This window comes from Muscardinus avellanarius (genome assembly GCF_963383645.1).
Source record: "Muscardinus avellanarius genome assembly, chromosome: 1".
Classification (NCBI taxonomy): Eukaryota; Metazoa; Chordata; class Mammalia; order Rodentia; family Gliridae; genus Muscardinus; species Muscardinus avellanarius.
Genome location: NC_137786.1, coordinates 230,803,159 through 230,828,843, shown reverse-complemented (window position 1 = coordinate 230,828,843; position 25,685 = coordinate 230,803,159). Strand labels below are relative to the sequence as shown.

Sequence of the window (25,685 nt, the reverse complement as noted above, 5' to 3'; positions counted from 1 at the left end):
AAGCTTACCAGGGACACACTCGGCATCGGTGCCAATAAATGTGACCCTGTGTCGCCCGAGCCAGCGGCCCTCCCGCCTGGCGTCCAGCAGCCTCCCCTCCCAGGACGGTGGCCTTGGCCGGGCGCGGGGCTCGTCCGACGCGGCCTCTGCGCCCGCAGCCGGAGCTGCCTTTGAGGTCTCCTGTTTTATCTCCAGAATCCCGCACGTTTCACATTTCATCCATCCCTGGGGTGTTTTGACCTGCACCGTGTTCTGAGTGGCTGCCCGCACACCACACGGGCGCCCACCGCGGCCGCCGCTTCCCCAGAGCAAGAGCCGCTCCCCACGCTCCCCATCGAGGAGGCCAAGGCCTAGTGAGGAGCGCGGGGCCAGCAGAAGGACAGCGCGGTGCGCCCGCCCCCCACCCTGCTCTCATCTGTCCCCTCCCTGCACAGGTCAGCCTCCTCTGTCCACCCCCAGCACCTCCCACCTCTCAGGAAGGCCACCAGGGTCCCCGGCGCTCCTGCCCCACTGTCCTCAGCCTCAGCCTTACCGGAGCCCCTGCTGTGCCTTCAGGGAATCCCTGCCTCAGGGCCTTTGCACGGCTGGCCCTGCCTGGCCTGCGCTGCCCTGGGCTGGCGCCCTCTGCTCGGCAGGGGTCCCCACCTGCCCAGCTTCCTCTCTTTTTCTCTGAATTCCTTCCCAACCTGCCCTAAGTGGTTGGGGTCCTGCTGTCTGTCCCCCAGCCCTGCACAGGGTCGGGTGGGTGCATACTGGTGGAATGATAGGGCTCTGACCTCTGGGCTCAGGACGGTAGAGAAGCAGGCCAGGCGGGGTGCTGGGCAGCCCCAGATCCCCCAGCCCGGCTGGCAGCCACTCGGGCAGGAAGGCCAGGAGGCAGTGTGCAGAGCTGCAGGCAGGGGGGCGTGAAGGCCACAGCCTCCCGTGACACACACACACACACACACACACACACACACACGCACACACACACGGGGGAGGGCGGCCTTCTCAAAGTCACCCCTGCGCCCCACCCGCCCAGCCTCTCCCTGGCCCAGAAACCTGCTCAGCGCTTTCCTCGGGCCACTGCCTCCCCTCTGGCGCCCCTAGCCTGCCTCCCTAGGGCCGGGCCCAGGCTTAGTGCCTGTCAGGGAAAAGCCCAGGCCGCTGCCCCGCCTGGGGAGGAGGAGGAGGGCGGCTCCAGCAGAGACGGCCCTAGTCCTGTTGCCTGGCAGGGGCTGGAGGGGTGACTGGTAGAGGCAGCCAGAGGGGTGTGTGTGTGTGTGTGTGTGTGTGTGTGTGTGTGTCCTCGGCTGCCAATCCGTCCCCTTCTCTCTCCCCATCCCAGTTGCCTTGGGCCGCGCCTCCCAGGATTCCTAGCCTCTCCCTCCTCCAGCGGGACCCAGACCCACCCTCAACCCACCCGTGGCTCCTGGCTCCCACCCCTCCCTCATGTCACACCTCCCGGCCTCAGGCCTCCAAGGCCCCAGGGGCCTCTGACCCCCCAGCTCCAGGCCGCTCTGATTTCTGCCTCCCGCTCTGACTGGACGCTCCAGGGCCCAGAAGCCACGGCGGCTGGTCTCTGCGTGCCAGGCCCTGCAGCACACAGTGGGGGCTCAATTAAAATGTCTCCTATGGAGAGCTGTAGTAGGGGCTGGGTGTCGCCTGCCTTTGTCCCCAGGCCTCCTCTGACCTCTAGTGACAGCTGCCAAGCACTGGGGTCTGGCCCGCTCCGCACTGGGCAGTGCCCACCTCCTAACTAGGCCGGGAGGGAGCTGGGGCACAGGCTGGGGGGCAGCCAGGGTGGGGGCAGAAGGGGCGGGGCCTGAGGAGGGGGGGGCGCGGGCTCAGGGAGGACTCGGAAGGAGCAGCCGTGGGCTGGGTGGTGGCTTGTAATCCTAGTACTTGGGAGGCTGAGACAGGAGGATCACAGGTTCGAGGCCAGCCTCAGCAACTTGTGAGGTCCTCTGCGATGTACTAAGACCCTGTTTCATAATAAAGAATAAAATAAGCCGGGCGTGGTGGCTCAGGATTGTCATCCCAGAATTCTCTGGAAGGCTGAGACAGGAAGATTGCAGGTTCACAGCCGGTCTCAGCTACTTAGTGAGGCCCTTTGCAACTCAGAGAGACCCTGTTTCAAAATAAAGAATAAAAAAATAGGGCTGGGGTGTCGCTCGGAGGTACAATACTCCTGGTTTCAAAAAAAAAAAAAAGAGAGCCGGGCGTGGTGGCCACGCTTGTCATCCCAGCATTCAGGAGGCCGAGACCAGAGGATCGCGGTTCGCGGACAGCCTCGGCTACTTAGTGAGGCCCTCTGCAACTCAGTGAGACCCGGTTTCAAAATAAAGAATAAAAAATAGGGCAGAGGGTGTAGCTCGGAGGTCAAATGCCCCTGGGTTCCATCCCCAGACCTGTACAAAAAAAAAAAAAAGTCCAGCCAGGTGTGCCGTGCCCATGGGCAGCCGCCTTGACCTTCCCTGTGCACTTGAGTGTCACACAGTCCCCAAATGTGCGTGGAAACTGTCCACCAGAGCCTGAGCAAGCCTCCCTGACTCCAGGCCTCCCAGGCCTGGCTTGGTCCAGAGGAGCCCAGAGACCCCGAGGGCTGGCAGCGCGCCCAGCGCCTCGCCGTTCGGGCACACAGAACCTGCAGCTTTTATTTTTTTATTTATTTATTTTTTTTTTTTTTGTGGTGCTGAGGATAAAACCCAGGGGCATCTACCTCCGAGCGACACCCCCAGCCCTATTTTTTTTCATTCTTTATTTCGGAAACAGGGTCTCTCTAAGTTGCAGAAAACCTCACTAAGTAGCTGAGGCTGTCCGCCACCCCGATCCTCCTGTCTCGACCTCCCAAATGCTGGGATTACAAGCGTGCACCACGCCCGGCTCCCTTTTTATATTTATTTCTTTTTCTTTTTTCTTTTTGGTATTGGGGACTGTACCCAGGAGCATTCTTCCTCTGAGTTACACCCCCAGCCCTTTTTATTTTTGTTTTGAAGCAGGTGTTTCTGGGTTTTTGAAAGTCTTACTCACGTCCGGCGTGGTGGGCACGCTTGTAACCCCCGCGCTCGGGAGGCAGAGACAGGAGGATCGCGCAGGTTCGAAGCCAGCCTCAGATACTTAGGCTCTCAGCAACTTAGTGAGACCCTGTTTCCAAATAAAATATAAAAAATAGGCCTGGGAGTATAGCCTGGAGGTAGAAAGCCTCTGGGTTCCACCCCCAGTAGCATCAAAAAAAAAAAGAGAGACCCTGTTTTCAAATAAAATATATAAAATAGGTCTGGGAGTGAGGCCTGGAGGTAGAAGGGCTTCCAGGCATGGTGGTACACGCCTATAATCCCAGTATTTGGGAGGCTGACAGGAGGATCACAGATTTGAGGCCAGCACACATGGTAATTTATAAGACTTTGTTTCAAAATAAAATATACAATAACCAAAAATGAATAAATAAACAAAATAAAATATACAGTAGGGTTTGGGGAGTAGCTCATTGACAAAACACCCCTGGGTTTAATCCTCAGTACCATACACACAAAAAATAAAAAATAGAAATAAATAAATAGTGATAAATATTCCACCGGGTATGGTGGCTCGCTCCTACAATACCAGCACTTGGGAGACTGAGACAGGAGGATTGCAGATTCTAAGCCGCCACACACAGCAATTTAGCAAGACCTTGTTTCAAAAAAAAGAAAGAAAAGGTAAAAATAGAGCCAGGCATGGTGGCGCACACTTGCGATCCCAGCATTCGGGAGGCCGAAAGAGGAGGATCGCAGGTTCGCGGACAGCCTCAGCTACTTAGTGAGGCCCTTTTGCAACTCAGTGAGACTGGTTTCAAAATAAAAAATAAAAAATAGGGCAGGGGGTGTAGCTCAGAGGTCAAATGCCCCTGGGTTCCATCCCCAGACCCACAAAAAAATAAAATAAAATAAAAATAAAAAAGACTAAAAATAGGGCTTGGGGGGTGTACCTCAGAGGTACAATGCTCCTGGGTTCCATCCCCAGTACCGCAAAAAAAAAAAAAAAAAAAAAAAAAAAAGAGCTGTCAGAGGTAGGACGCCCCTGGGTTTAATCCTCAGTACCATACACACAAAAAATAAAAAATAGAACCAGGTATGGTGGCGCAGGCTTGTCATCCCAGCATTCGGGAGGCTGAAACAGGAGAATCGCGGTTCGCGGACAGCCTCAGCTACTTAGTGAGGCCCTCTGCAACTCAGTGAGACCCGGTTTCAAAATAAAAAATAAAAAATAGGGCAGGGGGTGTAGCTCAGAGGTAGAATGCCCCTGGGTTCCATCCCCAGACCCACAAAAAATAAATAAATAAATAAATAAATAAATAAATAAATAAAATAAAAATAAAAAGGACTAAAAAATAGGGCTTGGGGGGTGTACCTCAGAGGTACAATGCTCCTGGGTTCCATCCCCAGTACCGCCAAAAAAAAAAAGAGCTGTCAGGTAGGACGCCCCTGGGTTTAATCTCCACACACGCAAGCTAGTTCACTGGTGATGGGGTTCACGTTTAGCCGCCAGGTCATGACCATGGTGTTCTGCGTCTGATCCGAAATCCGGATTTTGGCACATTGACGTGCTGGTTAGATGAGGCTCGCCTTTGTGTGGTATTTATAACCTCTTGAGATTTCAGAGAACAGAATTTTTGAGTCATCAGCTGAAAGAAAAAACCCGCGATTTGAAATTTTAATATGTTGTTTGTGATGATTAAGAAGCGGCATGTTTTCTCATAAATGTGTGCTTTGTGGACAAAATCGAGGTCCGTGGGCTTACACCTTTCCAGGCTTAATGAAAATATAGTACAAAACAAGTTGTTCACGCGCCAGACGCTAGAAACGAGTGTTTTTCTTTCCTTGCAAAATCCCAGGCTCCTCTGCCTCTTTCTCATTGTCGTCCTCTTAGGCAATCACTTGCATTTTAAAATTCAAAAATGAAGAGTCAACTTTTAGCGATAGGTATTTAGTGCGTTGCGTCCAAATCAGTGTTGCGATCAGAAATTAGTGGTCTGTAATAAGAATAAACAAAGGGAGGCGACTCGGATTCCTGCTGATTTTTCCAGGATCCTGTAGCTCTATGGTATCAGCCCCCGGTGTCCGGAACGCCTGGTTCTGCTCCACAAGGATAGTTAATACCTGGCCGGTTCTAGAAACAGAGTCCTTAAAATAAAAATAGCGGTAGCGCATGGTGGTGTACACCTGCAATCCCAGTACTTAGGAGGCTGAGACAGGAGGATCATGGGTTTGAGACCAGCCTCAGCAACTTAGTGAGGCCCTCTATAGCTTAGTGAGACCCTGTTTCAAAGTAAAAAAAAAAAAATAAAAGCCAGGCGTGGTGGCGCACCCTTGTAATCCCAACATTTGGGAGGCTGAGACAGGAAGATCGTAGTTCACAGACAGCCTCAGCTACTTAATGAGGCCCTCAGTGAGACCCTGTTTCCAAATAAAGAATAATAAATAAGGTTGGGGTGCAGCTTGGAGGTGGGATGCCCCTGGGTTCCATCCCCAGTACCGCAAAAAAAAAAAAAAAAAAAAAAGCCGGGCGTGGTGGGCACGCTTGTAATCCCCGCACTTGGGAGGCTGAGACAGGAGGATCGCACAGGTTCGAAGCCAGCCTCAGCTACTTAGGCTTTCGGCAACTTAGTGAGACCCTGTTTCCAAATAAAATATAAAATGGGCCTGGGAGTATAGCCCGGAGGTAGAAAAGCCCTGGATTCCACCCTCAGCATCACAAAAGAAAGAAAGAAAGAAAGAAAGAAAGACCCTGAAAACTGACAATCAAACCAGCCTGGAGCTATCTCCAGCTATACCCCCAGCCCTATTTTTTTATTCTTTTTTTTTTTTTTTTGGTGGTACTGGGGATGGAACCCAGGGGCGTTTCTACCTCTGGGCTATCCTCCCAGACCTATTTTATACTTTATTTGGAAACAGGGTCTCACTAAGTTGCTGAGAGCCTCAATAAATAGCTGAGGCTGTCCTCCAACCGAGGTCCTCGTGTCTCAGCCTCCCAGATGCTGGGATTACAAGCGTGCACCACCACGCCCGGCTCAAGTCATCAACGTTTTCAAAAGAGCCTCAGTTTTCCCGTTTCCCCCCGACCACCTGGCCAGGCCGCAGGAGAGGGACAGCCTCCCGGGGGGACCACGTGGCCAGTTAGCAGGTCCTGGGGAGAGGCTAGGGGCTCAGGGCACAGGCAGGCTGAGGTGTCGAGGCCCCCAGCGCCCACCCACGGGACTTCCAGGGGGTGCAGGGCTGGCACAGGCCGCCCTCCCCCACGCCAGGCCCTCCCTCCCCGGGCTCCACCCAGCCGAGGCCACAAGCGGAGGGGCTGGGGGCCGGCAGGTCAGCGCCCCCTCCCCTCCATCCCCGCTCGGCCCGCCGCCAGCCCATTTGGCGCTGTGCCCTGGTTGAGCAGGCGCCAGCTCGTTTGCAGCCGGTGTTAATTAAGAGAGAGAGGTGATGGGGGGAGGCGTACGCCCGTGGAGGGCAGCTTTGCCAGCGCTAGCCGCCATCGATGCCCCCCATCAGGGCCTGGGGGCCTGGAGCCGACCTGGCCGCCCGGGCTGCACCCCTTCATCTCTGCGGCCAGACCTGCCAGGCGGGAGCAGCTCAAGCCAGGAAGAGGCCTACTGTGCGGTTGGCCCGTTTGGAGGAGGCAGGCCCGGGGAGGGGCCCTGGGATAGTCCTGGCTTTGTGGGTTGCAATCAGAGACACCCAGGGGTTTTTTTTGTTTGTTTGGTTTTTTTTTTATTTTAATTTTTATTTTGTTTTTGGTTTTTTGGTACTGGGGCATTCTACCTCAGAGTCATACCCCCAGCCTGATTTCTCCTTCTCCTCCTCCTCCTCCCCCTCCTTCTTCTTTTTGCGATACTGGAGACAGAACCCAGGGGGCATTGTACCTCCCAGCTACACCCCATCCTATTATTTATTTATTTATTTATTTATTTATTTTGTGGGTCTGGGGATGGAACCCAGGGGCATTCAACCTCCAAGCTACACCTCCTGCCCTATTTTTTATTCTTTATTATTATTATTATTATTAATTTTTGGTGGTACTGAGGATGGACCCCTTCTACCTCTGGGCTACACTCCCAGACCTATTTTACATTTTATTTGTTTTTGTTTTGTTTTGTTTTGCGGGTCTGGGGATGGAACCCAGGGGCATTCAACCTCCGAGCTACACCCCCTGCCCTGGTTTTTTATTCTCTATTTTGAAACCGGGTCTCGCTGAGTTGCGGAGGGCCTCACTAAGTAGCTGAGGCTGTCCGCGAACCGCGATCCTCCGGTCTCAGCCTCCCGAATGCTGGGATGACAAGCGTGCCACGCCTGGCTAGAGAGACCCAGTTCTAATCCTGCTGCGGGCTCTGAGACCCTTTGAGCTTTGGTTTCCTTCTCTGTGAAATGGGAACAGCCCCTCCGTGGCGCTTTGCGGTGATGACAGGGGGTGCGGCTCAAGCACTGGCCTGCCTTGGGTCAGTGGGCCCCTCCACCGCTGTCCGCTCTCCCTCCGGCTGCCCCTGCAGCTCGCCTTCCTCGCCGCCTGCCGCTGCCGCCTGCCGCGGCCCCCTCCCTGTTCTGGGAGCGCCCAGTCACTCCTCGCCTCTCCATCTTAATTAGCTGCTTGTATTAATCTCGCAAGTAACGTGGCAACTTGCAGCCCTGGGTTTTCGGCTGTGGAATTAATTATTCCCCAGCGAAGAGCTGTCAGGTCTGGGAGACCAGCTGCCCGGAGCCACCGACACCACTTAGCAGTGTCCACAGCTTCTGCGCAAGCCCCGGGCCGGTGGCCTGGCAGGCCTGGAAATGGCCCCCACCCGCAGGCAGAGGATGCTGCCAGGCCCGGGGGGCTCTGGGGACCGAGGCCGGGTGAGGAGCCGGGCCTCCCACCCGGGGTCTGCACACCTGGCCACACCTGGGCCTGGAGCGCACCTGCCGCCTCCGCGGCTGTGAGGAGCTTGGGCAGTCGGCATGGACGCCCGCTGTGCGGCAGGAGCCCGGGCTGGCCGGGGCACTGCCCCCTCCGCCCTGACATTCCGGCGGAAGGGCCCCCCGTCAGCTGCCCAGGGAGACCGGACGGGGCAGCCGCGCTGGCGAGCGGGAGGGACAGCACGGCAGCTCCAGCCACAGCGTGGGGCGGCGCAGGGCTCTGTCTCCCTTGGCTTCACACCAGCCCTGTGAGGTGGGGCCATTCTGTCCAGCATACAATGGGGAAACTGAGTCACGGGTCAGGGGCCCATCACCCATCCGTCAGTCCCTACCCCGTCATGTCTCATACCCCTGCTCTTTCTGGGGACACTTACCGCTCTTAGAGGTGCAGCTGCTTCTGGGTGGCCTCGAGTCTACGTCCCTCGGTAGCCTGAGCGCTCTAAGGACAGGAACGAGGCTGCCCTGTCCCGCATGGGCGCCAGGCCAGGCCGCGATGGCCTCCGGGGGTGGGTGGAGAGACAGAATGGGACCGAGGGAGGCTGGGTGCATGAGCCCCAGGCCCCCTTAGGAGCCGTGGCCCCTCTCCAGCCCCCCCCTGACCTGCCTGTCCTCTGAGGGCTGGGAGAGTCTATGCCCAGAGTCTGGGGCTGGGGCCGGGGAACCAGCTGGCTGCCCCAGCCCTGCGGCCTCTCCACTGACCTACCTTTGTTTCTCTTTCTTGCAGCCAACAGCTCCCTGCTTGGCGGCGGAGGCGGTAAGTGCCCTGAGGGGTCTTGGGGAGCGGTGGGGAGTGGCCCCGCTATCTCAGCCAGGCCGCCTGTGGTTACTGTAGACAGAGCCTGAAGCCTGGACCCATAGATCTGGCTCCCTCGCCCTGGGCCAGCGGGCCAGCCCCCCACCCAGCGCAGGCCCCAGTGCTGAGGATAAGGGGCACCAGGGCTGGGGGACCATGGAGCTTGGGAAAAGCCCAGTTTCCCGATGCCCCCCCCCAGCGCCAATTGGCCTCAGTTTCCTACGTGTGAGCGTAAGATTGTCTCTGCACCACCCTAGGCGTCAAAGGGAAACTCCCGGCCAAGGCACTCTGCACACTGCTCAGACCCCAGGATGCTCTCACCTGCTGTCGCTCAGGTCTGCCAGGAGGCAGGGGTCCCCCGGGGCCAGGCCAGCAGGAGGTCAGAGGTCGGGGGGGGGGGGCACGGCTGCCAGGGATGCGGGCCAAGATCAGCAGGTGTCACAGAGGCCAACCACGTGGCCCTGTGCCTGCCTCCCACCAGCTGGCCCAGGCCAGACCAGGCAGCCCCTCGCCCCGGCCCCGGCCCCCTGGCCAGCAGCCGCTGTGTACTGCGGCGGGATGATTGGTGAGCCAGGGGGCAGGGGTTAATGCGCCGCTGGATAAATCCCGGGGGCCGTGTTTACGGCAGCGGTGGCGGGGCCCAGGCCAGGTTTTAAAAGGGGGAAAAATAAAAGGGCCAGCGAAGGTCAGAAATAAATAAGAGCCGCGTTAAGAGCTGTCGGTGCCCGGCCGGGATGCAGGATGGGGCTCTGTTTGTGGCTGGAGTCCTTCTTCCTCCCTCCCTCCCTCCCTCCCTCCCCACTTCTCCTCTATCTGTCTCTGTGGAGGTCACAGCCGCCCAGGAGAGGACCGCGGGCCCACGCACGGGCCCAGCCAGGCCCTCATCCAAAGCCTTGGAAGACTTGGGCCTCGCTGAGTGGCCGCCTGTCGTGCCCACCCTCAGAACCCGTCCTCCATCCCTCTGTCCATCCCCAGTGACTGGGCGAGTGACTGCCAGGGGCTGGGTCAGATACTGCGGGGCACAGATGCACCCGCCCCTGCCCTCTGCCTGGCAGCGCCCGCCGCGCACAGGGGCCTCCGAGGTGCTCATGGCATGCGGGGGCTCAGTGGGGTGTCAGGCCCTGGAAGGAGGTGACTCTGCCCTGGGGCTGAGGGGTGGGTGGGAAGGAGCTGTGAGGCGAGGCGGGAAGGGTGTCCCTGGCAGAGGGAACCGCACAGGCGCTGGCCCAGACGTGCAGCACCAGGAGCATCTGGGGAGACTTAGAAGACTGGAGTCCCAGCCGGGCGTGGTGGCGCACGCTTGTAATCCCCGCGCTTGGGAGGCAGAGACAGGAGGATCGCACAGGTTCGAAGCCAGGCCTGCACGCTGGCTTAGGAGACCCTGTTTCCAAATAAAACTGTAAAAATAGGTCTGGGAGTGTAGCCCGGAAGCAGAAGGGCTTCCAGGAACCCCAGTACCACCGAAAAAAAAAAAAAAAAAAAAAGAAGACTGGAGTCCCAGAGGTAGGGAGGCCGGAGGCAGTGGAGGGTCCTCAGAAGTGATGGCCTGGGTTTTAGCCACTCCTTTTGGGAGGCTGGACAGTATCTAAGAAGGCTCGTGGCCTGCTGTCCTCACTACCGTCCTCCAGGCCCCAGGGGCCCCCCTTCTGCCTTCCCTCCGCCCCTGGGCTTCCAGCCTCTGCCTCCCACAGTAAGAGCCGGGCCGGGCTGTTCCTGCCTCGGGCCTTGGCCCTGCTGCGCCCTCTGCCCAGACGCTGCTCCTGCGATGGCCGGGTGGCTCTCTGGCCCCCTCCTGCGTCTTCACTCGCCTGCCAGCTTCCCAGCAGGACCCCCCACCCAACACTCGGCCCGCGCCGCGGCCTGACCCAGCACCTGCTCTCGTTACTATCTTAGGGGGTCTCACGCTGCTGAACATGCCACGTGATGTACAGCTTGCTACATCGTTGTCTCTCCCCCTGAGGAGGAGAGACTGAGTCACCCAGATCTAGGTCTGGCACATACACAGGAGCTCAGCGGATGCCTGCGGAGTGAGTGGAAGAACTCCAGGGAAAGGTGGGGCAGCCCCAGACATCAGAGGAAGGCCAGCCGGTGCAGCTGCACACCTGCAACCCGGTACCCGGGAGGCTGAGACGAGAGAATGCCAGCCTTGGCAATTTAGTGAGGCCTCCAGCAACTTAGTGAGACGCTGCTGGAAAATAAAAATAAAAAGGGCTGCCAGTCGTGGTGGCGCACACTTGTAATCCTCGCGCTTGGGAGGCTGAGACAGGAGGATCGCACGGGTTCGAAGCCAGCCTCAGCTACTTAGTGAGGCCCTCAGCAACTTAGTGAGACCCTGTTTCCAAATAAAATATACATTAAAAAAAAAAAGGTCTGGGAGTATAGCCCGGAGGTAGAAAGCCTCTGGGTTCCACCCCCAGAACCACCAAATAAATAAATGAATAAATAAAAAGGGCTGGGGATGTAGCTCAGGGGTAGAATGCCCTTGGTTTCAATCCCCAGTACCAAAATAATAGTAATAAATAATAATAATAATAATAATAATAATAATAATAAAGAACAGCTGGGTACAATAGTGTATGCCCGTAATCCCAGTACTTAGGTGGCTGAGACAGGAGGATCACAGGTTTGAGGCCAGCCTCAGCAACTTAGGCCCTCAGCAATTTAGTAAGACCCTGTTTCAAAATAAGGAATAAAAAGTAGGGCTGGGGGTGCAGCTCCGAGGCACAGCGCCCCTAGATTCAATCCCCAGTACACAATAAAATAAAAGTAAAGACCTTGGCGGTTTTCAGCAGAGCAGGGCGCGGCCCCAGATGCTGGTACCCTCTGGGAGGTGAGCGGGCACGGCCCTCGCCCAGCAGGGCCCTCTCGGGTTCCCTTGGGCCGCAGGGTGCAGGGCGGCTGAGCCGGCCCCCCCTGGGGCCGCCTGGCGGGAGATGGATGGGCTGTGACCCTGGAGGAAGTGGGCCCCGAGTCCAGCCTTTTAACGCCACTGAGATTTATGGAGCCGCCAGTGTGCTCGCCGGGGCTGTCACTGCCGATGTGATTGGACCAGGTGGAGGTGGGGGCCGTGTTAGACACAAGCCCCAGGCTGCCTGGGGCGCACATGGAGCCAGGCCCCAGCCCCCGGGCACCCCCACCCTCACGTCTGCCTCGGGCACCCGCCGCTGGCCCCCAGCCCTCACCCCTGGCCCGTGAGGGGTGGCGGCATGTCCTCACCGGCCCTGCCCAGCAGCCCCTGGAACTCCCAGGAGGCCTGCGGTTCCTCCTGCAGGGGCTCAGGCCCCCACCTGCCCCCACCACTATCTGTCCACCCACTGAGCCCCCCATTTCTGCACTGACTAGCGCTACCCACCCGGCCACCCGGCCATTCGGTTTACAGTGGCGGCCACCTGTCTAGGCCCCTAGAATGTCCGGTCCTCACTGGGCCTCAGAGCGGCCCCCGCCCCGCGGCGCGGCGCCCTTGGCTTGTCACCCCAGGCTGGGGCTGGGGGCCTGGCACTGTCCTGGGGCCCCGCCTTCCAGCGGGGGCAGGACGGTGCCTGGCAGGCCCGAAGGGCTTTGGTACCTTAGGCACGCCCTTGTTGCTGCAGCTGTGGAGACTGGGAGAGAGGGCTGCTGTCTCTGGGGAGCAGCAGACACCCCAACTTCAGCAGGAGCCCCCAGGGATGCGGGGACTGGAGGATCTAACCAGAGGGCACAGGACCGCCAGGTCTGCCTGGGCGGCTGGACCCCTACTGTGCAGGCAGACTGGACAATCTTGTGAGTCCTGAGGGAGCCCTGCCCCCTCCCTTCCCAGGCCCCCCTCTCTCTCAGTTGAGGGGGCTAGGCCCAATGCTGGGGCTCAGGATTCAAGGAAGCCCAGCTTGGTAGGAGGCTTCTCAACATGTTGAAGGAGCTTTGGACTTGGGCTCTGAGGGATGAGTAGGAGTTCGGCGGGTCACAGAAAGATGGACAGCCCCCAGGGAGAAGCCCGTCTGCCGCAGGAAGACCCAACGTCCTGGGGCAGCCCCAGCCCGCCCCTAGAGCTGGTGACAGCCGGGTCGGTCCTCTCTCCCACCTCCCTCCTGGAAACCCTTTTATTGGCTCCATAACAATTTTTCCAAACACTCTCCCATTGTAGTGAGAAGGGAGGTGGGCCCTCAATCAGGACGGAATCGACAGGCCCGACGTGTGCCTCTCTCCTGTTTATTAGGACTGAAATGTTTACTTGGCGATAAGGAGCCGGCTTTCTCGGGGAGATTTGTGCGCTCTTTTTCAATTACCCCTCGTCTTTCTCTGCCACTTTTGCACTAAAGGGATAATAAATGTATCGGAGCGTTTCAATTATTCATTTAAATCATGCCTGCGCCTGCCACGGCCGAGCTTTAGTGACAGATTCTTCCAGAGCCGCCCTCCCCTGCGCGGTGGCCGGCGTGGCCGCCATCTCGGCCTGGCCAGCGCCCGGGAGCGGGCGGAGCAGGCGCGGGGCAGGTGGGAGAGGAGGCCCCAGCACCGCTCACCCGCTCCCGCCGGGCCTCCCCGCACGCCCCGAGCGCACGCCCAGAGCGGGGAGGCCCGGCTTCCGCAGCCCCTTCCCGGCACAGGGCCTTTGCACCAGCTGCCCCCGTGCCCGAGAACTCTGCTCCTGGCACAGCCTTCCCCCAGCTCTCCCCCTCGCCATGCTGGCGTGCCCCAGCCGGCCACCCCCGGTTCTGTTCACTCAGGCCGGCCGTGTGCCCGCACTGTCCCGAATGTGAGGGTGCCGCAGAACCGCATGCCCTGGCTTCTTTATTCCTTTCTTTCTTTCTTTCTTTCTTTCTTTCTTTCTTTCTTTCTTTCTTTTCAGTATTGGGGCTGGAACCCAGGGGCATTCTACCTCTGAGCTACACCCTCAGCCCTATTTTTTAGTATTTATTTAATTATTTATTTATTATTGCGGTATTGGGGATGGAACCCAGGGGCATTCTACCTCCAAGTGACACTCCCAGCCTTTTTTTTTTTTTTTTTTTTTTGTGGTACTGGGGGTGGAACCAGGGGCTTTTTCTACCTCCAGGCTTTACTTCCAGACCTATTTTATACTTAATTTGGAAACAGGGTCTCACTAAGTTGCTGAGAACCTCACTAAGTAGCTGAGGCTGGCTTTGAACCTGCGCGATCCTCCTGTCTCAGCCTCCCAAGCGCGGGGATTACAGGCATGTGCCACCACGCCCAGCTCCCCAGCCCTATTTTTTATTCTTTATTTTGAAATAGGGTCTCACTGACTTGCAAAGGGCCTCACTAAGTAGCAGAGGCTGGCCTTAAACCGCGATCCTCCTGTCTCAGCCTCCCCAGGCTGGGATTCCAAGCGTGCACACCACGCCGCTCTTTGGCTGGCTGGCTTTCTGTGCCCACAGCGCGCAGCCACCTTTGTGTAGTGACTCAGGTGCTATCCGCCCCGCCGGGCCGCCTAAGGGGCTCCTGCAGACTTCTGTGTGTCCAGCCTGGATGCCTGGGCGTCATGTGTGCGTGGTCCCATCTCTCCCCCAGGGCCCATCATGCCAACCCCGATCGCTGCCCGGCCGGCCTGTGCCCTCGGCGCACACGCACCCACAACTCCAGGCCAGCTGCACCCTCTCCCCTCTCCCCTGCTCTGTCTCCCTCTCTGTCTCTGTGTGGCCATCTCTGCCCCTCACTCTTTTTCCCCTCTGTAGTGGGGACGGAGCCCAGGACACGCTAGGCAAGCATGTTAGCACTGAGCTCCGGCCGGCCTTTTGGGGTTGGATTCATTTTTTATGCTACTAGAGATCAACCCCTAGCATGCTACCTCTGAGCTGCGCTCCTGACCCTATTTTATTTTATTTTTTTGTGAAGCTGGGAATGGATCCCAAGGCCTTTCCACCTCTGAGCTATACCCCCAGCCCATGTTTTTCATCTTTTGTTTGTTTGTTTGTTTGGGGGCATTCTACCTCCGAGATACAGCCCAGCCCAATTTTTTATTATTTTTATTTTGAAACAGGTTCTCACTGAGTTGCAAACAGCTTCACTAAGTAGCTGAGGCTGTCTGCGAACCAGGATCCTCCCGTCTCAGCCTCCCAAGTGCTGGGATTGCAAGCCTGCGCCACCATGCCCCCGGCTCCCCAGCCCTTTGTTTGTTCTTTATTTTGAAATAGGGTCCTGCTGAGTCACTAAGGCTGGCTTAGAACTGCTGCGATCCTCCTGTCTCCCTCTCCACAGGCATGCGCCTCCTGCCCGGCCCTGCTCCCTCTTCTATGTCTGACTCATTCCGTCCTTCTGTCTGTCTGACTGCCTTGCTCACCGTCTCTCCTCTGCTCTCACCTGTTCACAACTCAGGCAGTTGGAGGACAGGTGAGGCCTCTGAACGCTGGGCCTCCAGAGAAGCCCTCCACCCTCCGCCCTCTGCCCTCTGCCCTCTGCCCTCCGCCCTCCACCCTCCGCCCTCTGCCCTCCGCCCTCTGCCCTCTGCCCTCCACCCTCCGCCCTCCGCCCTCTGCCCTCCGCCCTCTGCCCTCCGCCCTCTGTCCCTACCTCCCATTGCTGCCACTGCTAATTCCTGATTATTTCTCGGGGCTGCATGGAACAGACTCAAAGACTCAGCCTGGCTGCTCTGAGGAGCCACGGCCTGGCTCAGCGGGGTAGATGACGTGGTCTGCGGGCCACAGGGCTGGTGGGCGGGCAGGCCAAGGGCGGTCTACAAAGGGTAGGGGTGCCACGCCCTAGCTCAGAGGGAGGGGGAGGGCATACCAGGAGCAGGGCCTCGATGGCATCTAGAATCCTCAGGGTGGCCAGGCGTGCACACTTGTCATCTCAGTATTCGAGAGGCTGAGACAGGAGGATCGCGGTTCGCGGACAACCTCAGCTACTTAATGAGGCCCTTTGCAACTCAGTGAGACCCTGTTTCAAAATAAAGACTAAAAACTCGGGCTGGGTGTGTAGCTCAGAGGTAGAATGCCCCTGGGTTCCATCCCCAGTAACACACACAAAAAAGAAAAAATCCTCAGGGCGGCCCACAGGCTGTGCAGACCCAGGCCCTGCCCTGCCAGCCCCTGGACTGGGGGCCTCTGCCCTTGCTGGCCTCCGGGCCTCTCATGTCCCGCTTAATGCTGACGCCCCCTCCGCAGAGGGTCCTTCCTGCTGCTGAACGGCACCATTCCCTCCAGCCCCCCACCTCCGTCTTCTCCTCCCGGGAGGTTTTCTGCTGGGCCAAGCCGGCGGCCCCCTCTGGAGCTGCACCACAGGGCAGGCCCCGACACCTGTGGGAACGGTGTGGTTTGCGGCTTGCAGCCGGGTGGGCAAGAGGCAGGACTTGACTGCAGGTGGAGGCTGGGCCAGCGAGGCCTGCAGCGCTTTGTTGGAGCGGAGGGCGGACTCGGGGGAGCCTGGAGCTCCCCAGCAGGACCCCCGGGCCCTGCCGCCCCCGCCTGGCCTCAGAGGTTCTTAGCTCACACGGCAGGAGCCAGGGTGCCCGGGGCCCAGCGCGGACTCCCGGCACCCAGAGGCACTGAGTCCCTGGATCTGTGCTCCCAGCAGGCAAGATGCCACCAAGCCCCTGCACACAGCTGCCACGGGGATTTTTAATAACGGGAGTGATTTTTGCATGATGTACGAGGCACGGCCGTTGTGTACATAATGAAGCCCTAATGTTTTTAAATCCTCATTTAAGGAGCTGATCTCACCCCGTAATGAATTTCAGATCACATCGCGGAGCTGTCGTCCATCCGTCTTCTCCCCGGGGCGCCCACCCGCCTGGGCACGTCGAGGGCGGGGCCTGGTGAGAGGGTGGGCGCTGCACCTACCCTCTGGGCGGAGCCCAGCCGAGCACACAGCGGGGGTGGGGTCAGGTGTAGGTTTGTTGACTGACTGAGTGACCTCTGGAGGTGGACAGAGGCCCAGGCAGTTGTAGCTAGCGCACCTCTGCTCAGGAGGCCCAGCCGGGCCCCAGAAGTGGACGAGACCAGAGGAGGAGCATGAGTGGGCTGGGAGGGGGAGCGTACGAGGCCCCCCAGGTGGGCCATTTATCCGGGCTTTGTGGGCGTCTGCAGCTGTGGCATCTGCCCTCGACACTGCTGGTACCCTCTTGGGGACTCAGTTACCCCATCTGCGCAGTGGGGCCAAGCAGTCTTCATTTCTATAGCCCTCCTTCCAAGGGAGAAGGGAAGACGTTCAGAGTCGGCAGCTGCAGGCGGCCCCCAGCGTGGAGGCTGTTAGCTGTCCCCAGGGGCCAGCGGTGGCGGGTGTCCCGACAAAGGAGTGGTCCCTAGACACAGACCTGGTGCTCTCCTGGGCTGGGAGCCCAGTCCAGGCTACAGCCTCTCCCGGCCTCTCCCTCCTGTCTTGGCCTTCTCTGCCTGACCCAGGCTGGGGGGAGCTCAGCGTGGAGCCCTGCTCAGGACCCCCTAAGGACAGCCCCCTGCCTCCGCAGCCTGCCCCGGGGTCATGGAGGAGTCCGAGGACGCGGACTTGCTGTAATCCCAGTATTTGAGAGGCTGAGACAGGAGAATTGCAGATTCACTGCCAGCCTCAGCAATTTAGCGAGGCCCTCTGCAACTTAGTGAGACCGTGTTTCAAAATAAAGAATAAGTCGGGCATGGTGGTGCACGGTTATCATCCCAGCATTGGGGGGGCTGAGGTCGGAATATCGCGGTTGGCGGACAGCCTCAGCTACTTAGTGAGGCCCTTTGTAACTTAGTGAGTTCCTGTTTCCAAATAAAAAATAAAAAGAGGGCAGGGGGTATAGCTCAGAGGCAGAATCCTCCTAGGTTCCATCCCCAGGCCCGCCAAAAAAAAAAAAAGAAAGAATAAAAAATAGGTCTGGGGCTAAAAACAAAGAATAAAAAATAGGGCTCGGAGGTAGAAAGCCCCTGGGTTCCATCCCCAGTTCTAAAAAAAAAAAAAAAAAAAAAAAAAAGGCGGAGGATGGGGGAGTAGCTCTGAGGTAGAATGCCCATTTAAAATAGGGCCGGGATGTAGCTGGGAGGTAGTCTGCCCCTGGGTTCAATCCAAAGTACCAAAAAAAAAGGGGGGGGGGCAGCATGGAAAAGTCGCAAGCCCTCCGGCACAGCCTCTTACTGGACGCCTGTGTCTAGAGGGCAACCTCAGGCACAGAGAATGCGCCCGGAGAGGCTGCGGTGGAGGGCTGGGGGGCCCCTGCCAGCTCCCCGGCCTGCGTCCCACAGGGCTGGGCGCTGCCCCTGGAAGCGGCGCCCATGGGCCCAGGGGAGCTCCGGGCTCCTGCCTGCTCTGGGGCCCACAGGAGCCCAGGGAGGTCAGAGCGGGCAGGGCTGCCCAGCCGGGGCTCTGCCCTGTGACTCAGAAAATTCTCTGCCTCTCTGAACCTTTAAGTCTCTAGACCTAGAACGAGGTTAGTTCTGTGGGTTTTTTGGTTCTGGGGATGGAACCCAGGGGCATTCCACCTCCGAGCAACACCCCCAGCCCTATTTTTTATTCTTTATTTGGAAACAGGGTCTCACTGAGTTGCAAAGGGCCTCACTAAGTAACTGAGGCTGGCCACAAACCGCAATCCTCCTGTCTCAGCCTCCCAAATACTGGGATTACAAATGTGCACCACCACACCGGCTCTATTTTTTTATTATTTATTTATTTATTTATTTATTTATTTATTTATTTTGATGGTACTGGGGGTGGAACCCAGAGGCTTTCTACCTCCGGGCTATACACCCAGACCTATTTTTTCTATTTTATTTGGAAACAAGGTCTCACTGACTTGCTGAGAGCCTCACTAAGTAGCTGAGGCTGGCTTCGAACCCGTGGGATCCTCCTGTCTCAGCCTCCTAAGCGTGAGGATTACAAACGTGCGCCACCACGCCGGCTCTCTCTATTTTTTTAAACATGTGTGTGTGTGTGTGTGTGTGTGTGTGTGTGTGTGTGTGTGTGTGTCTATTTATTTATTTATTTTTGGTGGTGCTGGGGTTGACACCCAGGAGCATTCTACCTCCGAGCTACAGCCCCAGCCCTATTTTAGTTTTTATTTGGAAACAGGGCCTCGCTAACTTGCTGAGGCTGAGCCGCCTGTTGCAGCCTCCCAAGAACTGGGATTTCAGGCGCACGCCAGCCTCCCCAGGGCTCTCTTCTGACCCAGGTTCTGAGCCGCAGAGAGGTGGAGCCTTTGCCTGCAGTCTTGTGGCAAGATTTCCCGGGGGGAGGGCGGTGCGCGGAGCCCAGCCCGGCAGGGTGGGGGCGAAGGGCCCGGGCGGCCTGCCCTCTTGCAGAGTCTCTGCAGCCCCCTGGTCCCCCAGGCCACGGGCTCCTCGTGTTCCTGTAAATAATTAATTAGCCCCTACTTGCTTGTTTGTTTAGCATGAGGGATGCTCTCCCACTGAGACGCGTTTATTGCTGAATAAATTTAAATATCTAATCTTCCCTTCATGAATATTACAGCACCCTAAATAGCAGCCCGCTCTGCTCCGCGCCTGCCTGCCCTGCTCCTCGCCCCGGCCAGCCAGGGCACCCCGCTTCCTTCCTTCGTGCCCTTCCTGGGGACACGATGGCTGGGGGGCTAGGGTGCGAGCTGAACCCTGAGCTCGGGAGGCAGGGGAAGGGGAGAGAGGCTCTCCAGACAGCCGTGCTGGACCGAGGGAGCGGGTAGCCCCAGCTACGTAGGGAAGGCTGAGCAACAGAACATTCGAGAAAGATGAGCTCCCCAAAGCAGGCCCTCTGCTGGGGGGCGATGCTTTGATGCGGGGAAGGAGGGGGCCAGAGCCTGGCTGCAGGGGCGGCAGTGAGGACGGACGGGCAGTGAGGACGGGCGGAGCCGCATGGGGACACCTTCCCAAAGGGTTTGGATGGAGAGGGGCACAGTGGCCCCGTCATCCCAGGACTTGGAAGGCTTGAGATGGAAGGATCGCGGGTTCAAGGCCAGCTTCAGCAGTTAGCAAGACCTCGTTTCAAAACAAAAAATAAAAAGGGCTGGGGGTTGTGGCTCGGAGGTAGAATGCCCCTGACTTCAACCCCCAGCGTCCCCCCGCCAAAAAAAATAGCGGGAGTGTTGGATGATGAAGAGGAGCCAGACAGCTCAGGGTGGGGGTGGTTCCGGTGGGAAGGCGGAGACCTGCGCTTTTAAGGCCCTAGAGGTACCAGAAGCCATGACCTTGCAGCATCGGACCTTCCAGCTGTGTGGCCCAGCCCGCTTCTCTGACGGGGCCTCAGCTTCTTCTACTTTCTTTTTCTTTCCTTTCTTCCTTTCTTTCTTTCTTTCTTTCTTCTTTCTTTTTGCAGTACTGGGGATGGAACCCAGGGACATTCTACCTCCAAGCTACACCCCCAGCCCTATGTTTTATTCTTTATTTTGAAGCAGGGTCTCACTGAGCTGCAAAGGGCCTAAGTAGCTGAGGCTGGCCGCGAATGCAATCCTCCTGCCTCAGCCTCCCGAATGCTGGGATGACAAGGGTGCGCCACCACGCCCGCTCAGTTCTATTTTGAAGCCAGGGAAATGGCAGTGCCTCCTGGGGACTGAGGCTCCAACAAGACTACACTGGCAGGTGCCCAGTGGGAGCCAGCTGCAGCTGGTGCAGAGGCTCAGGCGAGCAGTCCTGGCCACTCAGGAAGCAGAGGCAGGAGGGTCACAAATTCAGGACAGCCTCCCAAGTCCTGGGATTACAGGATGGGCTATCACTCCGGGCTCCCCCAGCCCTCATCATTATTGTTATTATTATTATTATTATTATTATTATTATTATTATTATTAAACTTTTTTTTGGTGGTTCTGAGGTTCCTGGAAGCTCTTCTACCTCCAGGCTACACTCCCAGACCTATTTTATTTTTGGAAACAGGGTCTCTTAAGCCAGTGCAGCAGGCTTCGAACCTGCGCGATCCTCCTGTCTCCGTGCCACCACACCCGGCTATTATTACTTTTAATGGTACCGAGGGTGGAACCCAGGGGCTTTTCTACCTCCAGTCTATACTCCCAGACCTATTTTATACTTTATTTGGAAACAGGGCCTCACTAAATTGCTAAGAACCTCTTTTTTTATTATTTTATTTTATTTTGGTGGTACTGGGGATGGAACCCAGGGGCCTTCTACCTCCAGGCTACACTCCCAGACCTATTTTATATTTTATTTGGAAACAGGGTCTCTTAAGGCAGCTGAGGCTGGCTTCGAACTTGCATGATCCTCCTGTCTCAGCCTCCCAAGCACTGGGATTACAGGTGTGCGCCACCACGCCCAGCTTAATTCTTTATTTTTGAAACAGGGTCTCACTAAGCAGCTGAAGCTGGCCACAAACCTGCGATCCTCCTGTCCCAACCTCCCAAGTACTAGAAACACCTATGTGTGCACCACACCTGGTAAGCTTGGGGTTTTGAGGGGTTTTCGGTGGCAGGGGATTTGAGAGCAGCGGAGGGGCATTTGGCCAGTATAAGTTAGGCACACCCCAGCCCCCACTAGGAATGGGGGCTTTTCCAGCTGCTCCAGGGTCTGGTGGGAAGGAAGGTCATCTTGTGTGTGTGTGTGTGTGTGTGTGTGTGTGTGTGTGTGTGTGTGTGTGGCACTAGGGATGGAACCCAGGGGCATTCTACCTCTGAGCGACACCTCCAGCCCTATTTTTTTATTATTTTGAAACAGGGTCTCACTGAGTTGCAAAGGGCCTAAGTAGCTGAGGCTGTCTGCGCACCGGAATCCTTCTGTCTCAGCCTCCCGAGTGCTGGGATTACAAGCGTGTGCCTCCATGCCTGCCTAGGGTCGCCTCCTTTGGTTGGAACCCAGGAAGCCTTCCTCACAGGCTTAACCTAGGCCAAAGTGGGGGCTGGAGCGGGGTGTGGAGGTCAGAGCTAAGGGGTCACAGGCCGGGCAGGGGAGGGCCGCTGGGCGGTGGAGGCTGGAACCTGGGCAGGGAGCCCAGCCAGGCAGGGCCAGTCTGCTTTAGCCTGTTTGGTGAAGGGTGGGGAACAGGTGAATGGGGTCTGCTCCTCCCCTGGATGCCTGCAGGGCAGTCACTCTCCCAGGCCCTGATCTAGAAACCGTGGGCGGAGGGGGCCAGACTCCTCCGCCTGCTTCGCTCGTGCCCCCGGGTCAGCCCCAAAGGCCTGGCTGCAGGCCTGGCCACTTCTGCAGGAAACATTAAGTCCCCGAAGCATGGCTCTCAAGCTCCACTTCCGCAAAGCCCCCCAGGCGGCCAAGGTCGCCTGCAGGGCAAGAGACAGCAGGGTGCCAGGAGGCCCCCTCCCACCTGTCCCCAGGCTCACCCCACCCTGGGTGGAGTCCCTGTGCACACCCACCTCTCAGCACACGTGTGGACACATGCTACACTGCCACACTGCCGTGATAAGGGCACTCGCCTGTGAGCACGGCCAGCACATCACCAGACTTGAGTCACTCAGTGCTGGAGTGCCTGCCTAGCACCTCGGGGCCTGGGTCGATGCCCGCACAGAAAAAGTAACTCAGTTCTCCCAACACCCGCAACGCAGTGGCTACTGTTCTTGGCCCAGAGAGGTTGAGTGATGGCCCCGGGGCCACACAGTGTGGCAGGCGGAGCTGAGATGTGGGCTCAGGTGCTGGCCCCAGCCCTGCCGTGGCACACCGTGCTGGGTCCCCCACAGCGCCCACCCCAGTCTGCACACCCTTCTGCTGGGTCCCTCAGCCTGCTCCCTGGGCTGCAGCTGTGTGTGTGTGTGTGTGCGCGCGTGTGCCTGCCTGTGTGCTTGTGCACATGTGTGTGTTACTGGAGATGGAACCCAGAGGCACTCTATCTCTGAGCTCCACCCCCAACTCCCCCCTTTTTTTTCCGTACTGGGGATAGGACCCAGAAACATTCCACCTCCAAGCCACACCCCAGCTCTATTTCTTCATACTGTGTGTGCGTGTGTGTGTGTGGGGGGGTACTGGGGGTGGAACCCAGAGGCTTTCTACCTCCAGGCTATACTCCCAGACCTATTTTTAGAAACAGGCTCTAAGTTGCTGAGAGCCTCACTAAGTAGCTGAGGCTGGCTTCGAACCTGTGCGATCCTCCTGTCTCTGCCTCCCAAGCGCGGAGATTACAAGCGTGCGCCACCACGCCCGGCTTCATACTTTATTTTGAAACAGGGTCTGAGTTGCAGAGGGCCTCACTAAGCAGCTGAGGCTCACCTCCACCGCAAACCTCTTGTCTCAGCTTCCAGAATGCTGGGATTACAAGCGTGCACCACCAAGCCCAGCTCCCATTTTTTTTCTTTTTTTATTTGTGGTTGAACCCAGGGCCATTCTACCCAGCCCTATTTTATTTTTTGGTGGTACTGGGGGTGGAACCCAGAGACTTTCTACCTCCAGGCTATACTTCCAGAGCCATTTTTGTATTTTTTATTTGAAAACAGGGTCTCACTAAGTTGCTGAGAGCCTCACTAAGTAGCTGAGGCTGGCTTCGAACCTGCGAGATCCTCCTGTCTCAGCCTCCCAAGTGCGGGGATTACAAGTGTGTGCCACCATGCCTGGCTCCTATTTTATTTTATTATTTATTTCACAGTACTGAAGATGGAACCCAGGGGCATTCTGCCTCTGAAGTATACCTCCTGCCCTATTTTTTATCCTTTTTTTTTGAAACACTGAGTTGCAAAGGACCTCACTAAATAGCTGAAGCTGGTTGCGATCTGCGATCCTCCTGTCTCAGCCTCCCAAATGATAGGATTACAAGTGTGCACCACCATGTCCGGCTTTATTTTTATTTTGAAAGTCTCACTAGGTTGCTGAGTGTCCACTTGCTGAGGCCGTCCTGGAACCTCCAGTCTCAGCCTCCCAAGTACTGAGATTACAGGCGTGAGCCACAGCGCCTGGCTCTGAGCTACCTTTATCCGGGCAGTGGGAGGAGAGCAGTCCCAAGTTGCCAGGGTTGCCAACCTCTCCACCCACCCGCGCCCACCCTGGGGATTCTGGGAAATCACCTGGTGCCAGCTCTGAGCGAGCTACGAAATTGGGCTATAATTGGGCCCCACAGGATAACAGAGCAAACAGCAGCAGCAGGGCTGGCCCCTGGCCCCGTGTGGAGACTTGAGGTTGTGCCCAAGGAGGAGCCTTGGTTTGTGCTGGGTTTAGTGGGGAGTGGTGTCCTTTCCTGATGCCCAGCACCCGGGCTGAGGAGCGTCTGGCACAGGCCTGGGGCGCCATCAGAGATGCCAAAGATGGGTCACAGTTTTCTCTTCTGGAGGGGTTTCACTGTCCCCAGCTTCTGGATGAGACAAGGGGTCCCAGAGAGGACTGAGCAGTCGGCAGCCACGGGGGCCCAGCCAGAACTTGACCCAGGTGGGGCTGCAGAAGGGGCTCCGCACCTCCAGCTGCGCCCCAGTTGTTTACCTGGGCCCAGGTCCCCCGGGTGGCTAGCGAAGCCCTGGAGCCAGCCTTGGATAAACAAGCCCAGGCGGGCCTGGTGCAATTAAGGCTGTCGCTAACGAGGCCGCTAGTTATCCAGCAGGGGTTTGCGCAGACACCTGCGCAGGGACTTGCGCCGTCCGCGGGGGCGGGGTTGAAGGGCCCAGGCTCAGGCCCCTCACTGGATCTGCTACTTGTAACTAAGTGGCCTCGGTTTCCTCAACTGGAAAATGGGCCCTAGAGCTTGAAACGGCCCCGTGGGGTTCCGCCTCGGGAGAGGGGCTTTGGGGCCTGGGGAGGCGCCTCGGCAGCCTCGCCCCCTCCCCCGCGGAGCCCTGCGGGGTTGCAGCTCCGCCGCGGGGAGCAGAGTGGGCCGGGCACGCCCCCTGCTGGCCGCCCCGCGCCACTTCGCCCCTTTCTGCGCCTCGGTTTCCCCCGGGATGAAACAAGGCCCGGGCGGGGCTGAGGGCGGCGGCCCGGGCTGCCGGGTGCGGCGTGGTGCCTGGAGTCCGCGGCGGGGGCTTTCTGGGATGGGCGCCCCCGGCCACGGACTCGGCTCCTCTGTAAAGCGGGCCCACTCACCCCGCCGCTCTCCCCGCAGTGGACGGCTGCATCCACCGGGCCGCGGGGCCGCTGCTCACCGACGAGTGCCGGACGCTGCAGAGCTGCGGGACCGGCCAGGCCAAGATCACCGGCGGCTACCGCCTGCCCGCCAAGAGTGAGTCCCGCCGCCGGAGGGCGGGGCGGGGCGGGCGGCCCGGGGAGGGCACTGCCGCTCTGACCCGGCCCGGCCCCCGCAGACGTCATCCACACGGTGGGGCCCATCGCCCACGGAGAGCCGAGCGCCGGCCAGGCCGCCGAGCTCCGCAGCTGCTACCTGAGCAGCCTGGGCCTGCTGCTGGAGCACCGGCTGCGCTCCGCGGTGAGGGCCGGGGTGGCGGGGCGCCGGGGAGGGGCCCGGGCGGGCGTGACCACCCGTGACCATCTTGTCTTCTCACCCGCCCAGGCGTTCCCCTGCATCTCCACCGGCGTGTTCGGTGAGTGGGGTGGGGGGCGGAGGGGGTGCAGGCGGGGCCCGGACTCACGCCCGCCCGCCCGCCCGCAGGCTACCCCAGCGAGGCGGCTGCCGAGGTGGTGCTGGCCACGCTGCGCGAGTGGCTGGAGCAGCACAAGGACAAGGTGGGGCCGCCGGGTCGTGGCACGGGCGGGGCGGGCTCAGCAGGTCCCCTGCGGGGTCGTGGCACGGGCGGGCACGAGGCCGCGGCCCTCCGCGGAAGGCTCGCTCGCGGGCCAAAGCCGGCCTGGCAGCGGGCGCCCAGTGCGGGCTGAGCACCCGTTGGCGCAGGTGGACCGGCTGGTCATCTGCGTGTTCCTCGAGAAGGACGAGAGCATCTACCGACAGCTGCTGCCCCTCTACTTCCCCGCCGGTGAGTGCCCGCCCCGGCCCCCCGCCCGGCCCCTACCCCCAGGGCGGCTCTCACTGTCCTCTGCCTTCCAGCCTGAGGCCCGCAGCCGCCCAGCGACTGGTAAGCGGGGCCTGGCTCGGCGTGGCTGCCCCCACTAACCCAGCCACTAACACGCCGCTGGGCGCACCCTAGGCAGCGGGAGGCCGGGGAGGCAGCCGGGGTGGCCAAGCCCTCAGCCCTCACCTGTCTGCCCTCAGACCCGTCCAATCCCGCAGGACCTCGCGCCCAGCTCGGAGCCAGTGGCTGA

The 25,685-nt window shown here is 58.7% G+C and overlaps 1 protein-coding gene across 1 annotated transcript in view; it reads left to right on the top strand.

The window, feature by feature from the left end:
• Positions 1-25,685, top strand: part of MACROD1 (mono-ADP ribosylhydrolase 1) — a gene marked incomplete at both ends in the record, with an annotated part of 164,320 nt that extends 138,635 nt beyond the window's left edge. The window contains 8 exons of the mRNA XM_080692080.1: positions 8,635-8,664; positions 24,574-24,690; positions 24,773-24,894; positions 24,979-25,009; positions 25,078-25,151; positions 25,318-25,399; positions 25,442-25,498; positions 25,654-25,685. Of these exons, the coding sequence (XP_080548206.1) occupies positions 8,635-8,664; positions 24,574-24,690; positions 24,773-24,894; positions 24,979-25,009; positions 25,078-25,151; positions 25,318-25,399; positions 25,442-25,498; positions 25,654-25,685 (545 nt within the window). The remainder of the gene's footprint in view (positions 1-8,634; positions 8,665-24,573; positions 24,691-24,772; positions 24,895-24,978; positions 25,010-25,077; positions 25,152-25,317; positions 25,400-25,441; positions 25,499-25,653) is intronic.